Source organism: Centroberyx affinis, unplaced genomic scaffold, assembly GCF_046629955.1.
Source record: "Centroberyx affinis isolate AG114_WGS23_722 - 3 ecotype Tasmania unplaced genomic scaffold, CSIRO-AGI_Caff_v1 ptg008864l_1, whole genome shotgun sequence".
Classification (NCBI taxonomy): Eukaryota; Metazoa; Chordata; class Actinopteri; order Beryciformes; family Berycidae; genus Centroberyx; species Centroberyx affinis.
In genome coordinates this window covers 1-10,000 of record NW_027284348.1, presented here as the reverse complement: position 1 = coordinate 10,000, position 10,000 = coordinate 1, and the positions used below count along the sequence as shown (strand labels likewise).

General features: G+C 42.3%; 1 protein-coding gene across 1 annotated transcript in view; it reads left to right on the top strand.

Annotated features, from left to right (window-relative positions):
* The window catches only part of tpcn3 (two pore segment channel 3), a gene marked incomplete at its 3' end in the record, with an annotated part of 21,638 nt that extends 12,013 nt beyond the window's left edge, over nucleotides 1-9,625 (top strand). The window contains exons 10-17 of the mRNA XM_071514455.1: nucleotides 628-813; nucleotides 2,011-2,072; nucleotides 2,211-2,298; nucleotides 3,442-3,511; nucleotides 4,658-4,874; nucleotides 8,097-8,187; nucleotides 8,866-8,979; nucleotides 9,487-9,625. Of these exons, the coding sequence (XP_071370556.1) occupies nucleotides 628-813; nucleotides 2,011-2,072; nucleotides 2,211-2,298; nucleotides 3,442-3,511; nucleotides 4,658-4,874; nucleotides 8,097-8,187; nucleotides 8,866-8,979; nucleotides 9,487-9,625 (967 nt within the window). The remainder of the gene's footprint in view (nucleotides 1-627; nucleotides 814-2,010; nucleotides 2,073-2,210; nucleotides 2,299-3,441; nucleotides 3,512-4,657; nucleotides 4,875-8,096; nucleotides 8,188-8,865; nucleotides 8,980-9,486) is intronic.
* Between the last annotated feature and the right edge of the window lie 375 nt (nucleotides 9,626-10,000).

Here is a 10,000-nt window from a genome sequence, read left to right as displayed (position 1 = left end):
GATAATTTAACAAATAATTACAACAACAATTATACAGCAAGAGCGTCTTCGCTGACAGACTTCACCAGCTGTTCACATTGTAGGAGAAACAAATATCCATGAAATAAAAAGACTTCCCGCACTCTATTTCTTCTTGTTTTCTTTTCTTTCTTTCTTTTTTGGAAATTGCAACGTACCAAAAAAGAAAGAAAAATAAAATAAGAGGAAACAGAATTTTTCTATTTTTGTTTATTTCAAGATTATCCACATGAGCCGACGTACCGAAAATAATCAGAATTCCGTTTTTTTTGTGCAAGGACGTTAAAATATGCATTTTAGCTATTCACAACATCAGATTTACAAATGGAGGAACATGCAGTATATACAGAAATGTGTGTGTGTGCGTGTGTGTGTGTGTGTGTGTGTGTTCTTGTATTGCTATACTTATGAGGACCAAATGTCCTCACAAGGATAGAAAGATGAGGAAAACCCTCCGGTGACATTTTTACACCCCTCACTTCTTATTTTAGGTTTTGGGTTTAGAGTTAGGATTAAGATTAAGGTTAGTATCGGTTCAGAGGGTTAGGGAACGAATGTAGTCTAGTTTACAAATACAGTAATACTTGTGTGTGTGTGTGTGTCCTGCAGGGGGTTTGTGATCCTGTATGACCTCATCATCCTGGTGAACGCGGTGTTCATCGGTCTGGATGAGACGGATCCTCTGATCGCCTACGCGGAGTGGGTCTTCCTGGCCCTGTACCTGCTGGAGATCCTGCTGAAGCTCTACGCCTTCGAGCCCCGGGCCTTCTTCTCCAGACACAACTTCTGGAACTGGTGAGGCTGCCGACCGGGAAAAAAACTTTTATTTTATTTACTTATTTCTCGAGATGATATATATAACTGAGAAAGTCCATACGCTGGGTGAGAAAATGTAAGGCTTCTCTGGTGCGTCGATTTCAAAGGCAATTCAAGAATCCAAAAAAACAGAATCTGCACTCTCAAAAAGATATCTTGATTGATATAGTTTCCGTGTTTCAAATTAAAAAAATATGCAGCTTAGCAAACTGGCAAGAAAAGACAACGTTTCGCGTGTAGTCGCATATTTTTTATTTGAAATATGTAAAATAAATCAATCATATCTTTTTGAGAGTGCAGATTTCCTTTTTTTTTATCCTTTATCTCGAGATGATGACAGAAAGAACTCGATATCTTGAGAAAAAGAAAATAAACTCCTGCGTAAATCGACCGTGTGAATATACTGTTACTACCTCAATGGGCTTCTGTACTAATACAATCAGCTCTACATACAAAAAGCAAGCAGTGTGTGCTGCAGTTCATTAATGGTTGATTTTAAAGTAAATTGCAAACAGCAGCAGCAGCAGCAGCTTGGTCACACTGAGGTTTAAACCTGTGCTGTCTTCCCACCATCAAGATATGAAGATATCATGGCTGTTGTCTGTTTAATCTGGTTGATAAACTAAATTTAAGTTAAAGTAAAGTTAACCATCAATAACTATACAATAAATATTATTATTATTATTTGATTAGATTATTATTATTTATGTATTTATTTATGTATTTTTTTCCTTTTTTCCTTTTTATTTTTTTATTTTTATGTATTTTTTTATTTTTTTATTTTTTTATTTTTTATAGTCATTATTATTTTCGCCTATACTATATGCCTAGGTATTACGTAAGCATGCATAGGGAGTTATCTGAAGCCAGCCAGGGGAGGGGAAGGGAAGGGAGTAAGCTAGGGAGGGGAGGGGGGGGGAGGGGAGGGGAGGGGAGGGGTGGGATAAAATGTTAGGTTTCTTTCTTTTGTTTTTTTTTCTCTCTTTCTTGAATTACACTGTCCGCAACATTGTGTTAAGGAGATGTATAGACACATATGGATGTGATACATGCAGGTATATGTATTTTGATTTATTATCGTTACACTGTAAAGAAACAAAATAAAAATTTGATCACAAAAAAAAACTATACAATAAATAACTGGTGTTGTTGTTTTTCCCTCTTCTGTCTCTTCAGGTTTGACACCATCATCGTCATCTCTGCTCTCATCGCTACCATCATCAACACCATGGAGTCCTGTAAGAGCCGTTTTATTTTATTCATGTTAAAACCTCTTTGACACGTTAGATTAGATTTTGCTGTTGTAGCCTTTACAGCTGTCAGGATCTGTCTTCTAAACACGGAAATAAAGTTTATTATCCCGCCCCCTCTCTCAGTGGGGAGGTACACCAGCCGGCAGATCCTGGACATCGTCTTCATCCTGCGGGTGCTGAGGCTGGTGCGGGTGGTGGACAGCATCAAGAGGTTGGAGCTTCATACTTCCTTGAATCGTTTTTTTTTTTTTATTATTATTATTATTCCTTACATCAGTGGTTCCCAGTCCAGTCCTCGGTTCCCCCTCTGTCCTGCAGGTTTTTGTTCCAGCTCCACTCTTGCACACCTGATCCAGTTAAGGACCAAACAGTTTCACACCTGCCCAGTCCAGGTAGATCTGTCTCTACTGCTCAACCAATCGGCATTAAGAACTTAACTGGATCAGGTGTGCAAGAGTAGAACTGGAACAGGACAGAGGGGACTGAGGACCGGGTTGGGAACCACCAACAAATTATTTAGTTCAGTTCAGTTCAGTACAGTTCAGTTTATTCACAAATCAGTTAAAATACAAGTACAATCATCTGAGACATAATGGAGATATGTGAAATGGGACACCCTGATAAGCTATCTGAAGCTTGAGAATAGGGGCCCAGACACTAAGCAGATAGTATTTAAAATATATTCAATTCAATTCAAACTTTATTTCAGACTCAGGGTCCAGATAATTTCAACAGGACATAACATACAATGAGTTACATACAAAGGATCAATAAAAGATCATGGTTTAAAATATATATTAATGTCTTACAAAGAGACAACTGTACCAATGTCTCCACAGCTGGGATTGGTAGCGTGTAGAACTAAACCTTATATTTGATAAAACCAAGATGATTTCATTTGTTTACTAACACGTCTAGATTTGAAAAATGTATTATACAGTAACATTTACAACCTGCAAAACACCTAAGACTAACCTAAGACCCTAAAGAGTACTACTAAATGGTCCTAAGACATTTATTCCATCAGTCTAAACATTGATTAAATAGGTAAGATACAGTAAGTAGAGACATATGGCAAGTGGAAATAACAGTATAATATGAATGGATTTCAGAGCAGAGTAACTAGTTTAGAAGTCTCCAGCCGTTCAGGGTGTTCAAGCTTAAACATATTTTAGCAGCAACTGCTGCCTTAAACTCTTTTTGAAAACAGACACAGATAATAAACATTTTTATAGTGTTATCAAGCTCATTCCACATCTATCGTTTTGTTAATCCATCCATCCATCCAGTATTGATCTGTGATGTCATGCTGTGTTGCTTTATTAACGATGTGGAGCTGAATTCTCTCCCTAAGGTTTCGGATCATCATCAACACCCTGATTAAGATCGGACCGACAATACTCACATTCGGACAGCTCATCATTGTAAGTTGCTGCCTTCAATTAGTTTTACTTTACTTTAAGTTATTTTTATGGGATGGATTCAGCTGGACTGTCAGTTTCATAATGAGCGGCTGCTACCTGCTACTACTGTTCTGGCGCAGGTCGGTTTTTTACCCAGTCTGTTAATGTCGGACTACGGTTGTCATGGTGATATGCTGTTTCCATCCACAGAGATGATGCACTGATTAGAGCCGTGTATTGATAAAGCTAACGGTGCGGCTTCAGTGTCAGAAAGCTTAAAAATGTTTGATTCCTCCAACGAGAACGAACAAAGACGTTTTCTTCTTGTTTATGGGAGTTTTTACTGAAAAAAAACCCCAACTGTTTCCGATCTATAAAAGCAGAAATTTACACAGAAAAATGAAACATTTTGCAAAATCTACTAAAGACAGCATTTGAGAAGAGTGTTTTTAGAACTGTGTTGAAACGTGTGAGTATCTCCAGCCGCGATCTCTGAACCCATCGTCTATCGGTCTGATGACGATTAGACTCTGGGGGTGACGGCCAATATTTGGGGGTTTCCGGTGTAACCAGCGGACATCCGGGCCAAGACTTCCTCTTCTGTGCTCCGGTCATTGTTTACAGTCCGGAAGCCGTGTATTGATAAAGCTAACGGCGCGGCTTCAGTGTCAGAAAGCTTAAAAATGTTCGATTCCTCCAACGAGAACGAACAAAGACGTTTTCTTCTTGTTTATGGGAGTTTTTACTGAAAAAAAACCCCGACTGTTTCCGATCTATAAAAGCAGAAATTTACACAGAAAAATGAAACATTTTGCAAAATCTACTAAAGACAGCATTTGAGAAGAGTGTTTTTAGAACTGTGTTGAAATGCGTGAGTGTCTCCAGCCGCAATCTCTGAACCCATCGTCTATCGGTCTGATGACGATTAGACTCTGGGGGCGACGGCCAATATTTCGGGGTTTCCGGACTGTAAACAATGACCGGCGCACAGAAGAGGAAGTCTTGGCCCGGATGTCCTCTGGCTACACCGGAAACCCCGAAATATTGGCTGTCGCCCCCAGAGTCTAATCGTCGTCAGACCGATAGACGATGGGTTCCGAGATTGCTCCAGCCGTAAGCCTGGCTCCTCCAGATGAAGAGTTGACCGCTCCTCCTCTTCCTCACCAGGTGGTCTACTATATATTTGCCATGGTGGGGATGGAGCTGTTCAAAGGGAAGGTCCAGTTTTCTGCAGCAGACATCGGAAACCTGCAGAGGGACTGTGGAAACCCTCTGCTGAAGAACACGGCCTTCGCCAGGCTCAACTACTGCAAGAACAACTTCAACGACGTGGTTTCCTCCTTCATCCTGCTGGTGGAGCTCACTGTGGTCAACCAGTGGCACGATATCCTTTAACTGACCGCTGCAGACGGGGGGAATAGGACCGACAGCCCTGGAGGTGGCGGTGCCTTGCTGGTGACTGTGCTGCCATTTTGACTTGAATTCACCTCAAATTCACCTCATGTAGCCGCTCCTCCGCATCAGACGGCGGACATCTAGAGAAATTTAAAGAGTAATTCCTCACCGAAACACTTTTTTGAGTTGTAAACTGGTATCATTTATTTAGTAAATAAAATTCCCCGTCCCGGCCTATCAGCACATGCCCACAAACTTGTTCCTCTTCTCACCAGCCTGGCTCAAAGTTCAGAACAGAAACTCCACTCCTCTCTCTCTTTACACCCAGTTTCTTGCAGAATTACTCTTTCAACACAGTAGTTGGTTAGAAAAGGGCAGCGACTCTGTGAGCTTCATCATGATTCAAACCAGTCAAACTAGGTTAGGGCGGGGCTGTGGGCGGGGCTGTGGGCGGAGCTGTGGGCGGAGCCTGGCACTGCTGCTCACTTGTTTACTGTCCTATGAACAAGGAAGTTGCTAGTCGTCTAACTTAACCAGCAGTTCGTTTAAATAAGAATTTTTTCTGAAATGACCTGCCTGGTAAAATCAACGTTAAAGGATAAGTCTGGTGTTTTTTAATGCATTTCTTACCGTCAACAATTCCTATGAAAATAACAAAATCAGCAATGATTTTGTTTTGCCAACAAGTCTCGTCCATGTAGCCGCTGCCCAGTGCAGCCATGTCCCAGCAGCCATAGAACTCCATTGTATTAAAAAAACGGTTAAAAACCCGTCACAGAGCCATGCTGCTGCTCTGCAGCATATTTCATCATCACCATGCACCGGGCCGGACCACTTTTTCCTCAAACAACTTAATAAGCCGGCTGTAAACACGTTTTCCATCTAAGGAAAGTAGTTCCGTAGCACAGAAAATAGTCCCCGGCGTAATGAAGAATTTGTTCCCATTTGAATTTGATTTGGTAATAACTACAACAGTCTGACTTTTCATGGTAACAGTTAGCGATTTTTAAAATGTAAACTATGTCTTTGTGAGCTGAATTTCAAGGTTTTTAGCTCACAATTGGAGCCAATGACTTCCGGGTTGAAGGCTAAAAACGGTACGTGGGAAATCAGAAAGTAACGGGAGTAGAACAAACGCATTGTTGATTTTGTTATTTTCATAGGATTTGTTGATGGTAAGAAATGCATTAAAAAACACCGGCCTTATCCTTTAAATAAAAGTAAAAAATAGATAGCAAAAAAAAGAAACCTGACAAGATGCTGGTGTGGGCTATACTGTGCCTATATCTAGCTTCTGAAAAATACTGGCTTAATTAATCACTGTTGGACAGTTACTTTCCTAATAGTGGAATTGCGTCAATAACAGTACACCAACTCAAATTTACTCTGCAAAGTAGCTAGCGTTGTAGCTAAGCTAACAATGGAAACTGGTTCTACCTGGTCAGAAAAACAAAGCAGAAGTGCCGTTTCCAGGGGATTGTGGGAGAATCCTGTTTCAAACTCAGAGCCAATCAGAGCTGCCTTTGGCTCAGTGAGATCTCATTATTTCACGTTTATGATGAAATTTCTCCAGACCCCCGTCGTCTGAGCCGGACGTGTCGCTACACCAGATAGACTGGACTGAACAGGGACCAGACTAAACTGGACTGAACAGAGACCAGACTAGACTGGACTGAACAGAGACCAGACTGGACTGAACAGAGACCAGACTAGACTAGACTGAACAGAGACCAGACTAGACTAGACTAGACTGGACTGAACTGAACAGAGACCAGATAGGCTGGACTGAACAGAGACCAGACCAGACTGGATTGAACAGAGACCAGATAGACTGGACTGAACAGAGACCAGACTAGACTAGACTGGACTGAACAGAGACCAGATAGACTGGACTGAACAGAGACCAGACTAGACTAGACTGGACTGAACAGAGACCAGATAGACTGGACTGAACAGAGACCAGACCAGACTGGACTGAACAGAGACAGGACTAGACTAGACTGGACTGAACAGAGACCAGACTAGACTGGACTGAACAGAGACAGGACTAGACTGGACTGAACAGAGACCAGACTAGACTAGACTGGACTGAACAGAGACCAGACCAGACTGGACTGAACAGAGACCAGAATAGACTAGACTGGACTGAACAGAGACCAGACCAGACTGGACTGAACAGAGACCAGACTGGACTGAACAGAGACCAGACTGGACTAGACTGGACTGAACAGAGACCAGACCAGACTGGACTGAACAGAGACCAGAATAGACTAGACTGGACTGAACAGAGACCAGACTAGACTGGACTGAACAGAGACAGGATTAGACAGGACTGAACAGAGACCAGACCAGACTGGACTGAACAGAGACCAGACTAGACTGGACTGAACAGAGACCAGACCAGACTGGACTGAACAGAGACCAGACTAGACGGGACTGAACAGAGACCAGACGAGACTAGACTGGGACTGAACAGAGACCAGACGAGACTAGACTGCACAGAACAGAGACCAGACTAGACTTGACTGGACTGAACAGAGACCAGACCGGACTGGACTGAACAGAGACCAGACTAGACTAGACTGGACTGAACAGAGACCAGACCAGACTGGACTGAATAGAGACCGGACTAGACTGGACTGAACAGAGACCGGATTAGACAGGACTGAACAGAGACCGGACCAGACTGGACTGAACAGAGACCGGACCAGACTGGACTGAACAGAGACCGGATTAGACAGGACTGAACAGAGACCAGACCAGACTGGACTGAACAGAGACCAGACCAGACTGGACTGAACAGAGACCAGACCAGACTGGACTGAACAGAGACCAGACCAGACAGGACTGAACAGAGACCAGACGAGACTAGACTGCACAGAACAGAGACCAGACCAGACTGGACTGGACTGAACAGAGACCAGACTAGATTGGACTGAACAGAGACCAGACCGGACTGGACTGAACAGAGACCAGACTAGACTGGACTGAACAGATTCCAGACCAGACTAGACAGGACTGAACAGAGACCAGACTGGACTGAATAGAGACCAGACTGGACTGAATAGAGACCAGACCAGACCAGACTGAACAGAGACCAGACCAGACTGGACTGAACAGAGACCAGACTGGACTGAACAGAGACCAGACTAGACTGGACTGAACAGCTGAATTTCTGAAAGTGTTTCTGTTTTCCTTAACGCGGCTCCACTGCTCACCACCGGCTTCACAGACGTCACTCACAAGTCTGCCAGGATCTTCTTCGTCCTCTTCCACATCGTGGTCGTCATCATCATCATCAAGTAAGACCAATGGCATCGCATCATCATCATCATCATCATCATCATCATCATCATCGTCATCGTCACTCATGGGAAACATCCCTACTGAACAGCCCATCTGGGGCAAATATATTTATGTATTTTCAAATAATTCTGTTTGTTTTAACCTTCAGGGTGTGCCAGATGGGTGGAGTTTACCACATCAGGACAAATTGGATAATCCCAATCACAGAAAATCAGACTAATCTGGCTTTCAAATTCTGTCTTTGTCTGGACTTTCTCAAACTCATTGTAGTGGTGTGGTAAACTCCACCCATCTGGTACGCCTGGTAGGTTAAAACAAACAGTAGGAATCATTTTACAGATAAATTTTACATTCTCATCATTTAGCTGAAGCTCCCTAAGCTCCAGTGTCCAGACAGACTTCCAGTGAGCTCAACAGTAAAATACGTTTCAGTTCAGCTTCTAACTGTTTATTAGAAAAACTAAAAATATTTCTCAGCTGAAAGAAGAGAGGAGAATTTTACTGGGAAAAAGGTTTCACAAACGGACCATAATGTATCTGTGGGTGGTTCACTGGGTTAACGATCAATACTAATGACTCAGCAATTACTTGGCTTTACGAGACTGAAGTCTGTACTCTGTGCCCCTCGTCACATCCATCCCATAATGCTCTGCTTCCCCCCCGCCGCGCTGCAGTATCTTCGTGGCATTCGTCCTGGAAGCGTTCTTCATGGAGTATTCGGTGGAGAAGAGCGACCTGCAGACTTCTCTGGAGAAGAAGATCGAGGAACTGGAGCTGGCTGTGGCACAGTACGTTACCATGGCAACCAGCAGCTGTCACTCACCCTGGACATGATGTCACACACACACACACACACACAGAAATTAACCTACATACACACTGCTGTGTAATTGAAAACAATGGATTTGTTGAATGAATGAATTAAAAAATTTGTTAGGCACAATTTGAAATTTTATCTAACTTTTATCTTAAACTTCATATTTGGTTTTCCCAATTCTCAGTTTTCTTAATTCAGATTCAGTTTCCTGAGACACACAGACTTTTATTCCCGACCGGAAGACTCCGCCTCCTCTTGGAATAAATGTGGAATTTCAATTTTAAGGATTTCCTTTAGATGTTTTAACATGCTATAATGTTCTTGACTGTGAGATGGAATTATACTGGCATCTGATTGGTCAGTGGGCTCTGAGGTAGCCATTTTGGATGCTACTGAACATATTTATTATTGTATGCGTGTCATCCTGTCAGACTAGATGATTTATTTGCAATCCTGTTGATGTTATTTTGTCAACCAGGGAACAGCTAGAGGAAAACCTGGTGGACGCCATGGAAACCAGCGACAACGACCTGGGAACCGGCCAATCAGCAAAGAAGAAACACACCCTGATGTTTAAAATCGCTTCAAAAAGTAAGAAACAGAACACGATGTTTAGTGTATGTACCGTCTTAGTATGTATAGTGTGCATAGATAGTATTAATATATGGTGAAATATTAGCAGACGCGGGCCATAATATTCTACCAAAGTCAGATTTTGCTTAAGCATCTTATTGGTTTAGCTTGGACTCGAGTCACAGTTTTAATTGCTTGAGTCTTGACTTGATGCATGAAGAGAAGACTTGAGACTGGACTTGACTTGACTTGGGTTCTGGTGACTTGGGACTTGACTCTGACTTGTACTCTGATGACTTGAAAAGGTTTCTAAAGTCTTGACTTGAGATCTTGTGTTTGTGTAAATGACTTAGATTGAAAGTGATGAGATTTGTTCCAGCAGACGACTGAATTTAAATTCTGTTTTCTGAATTTGTATG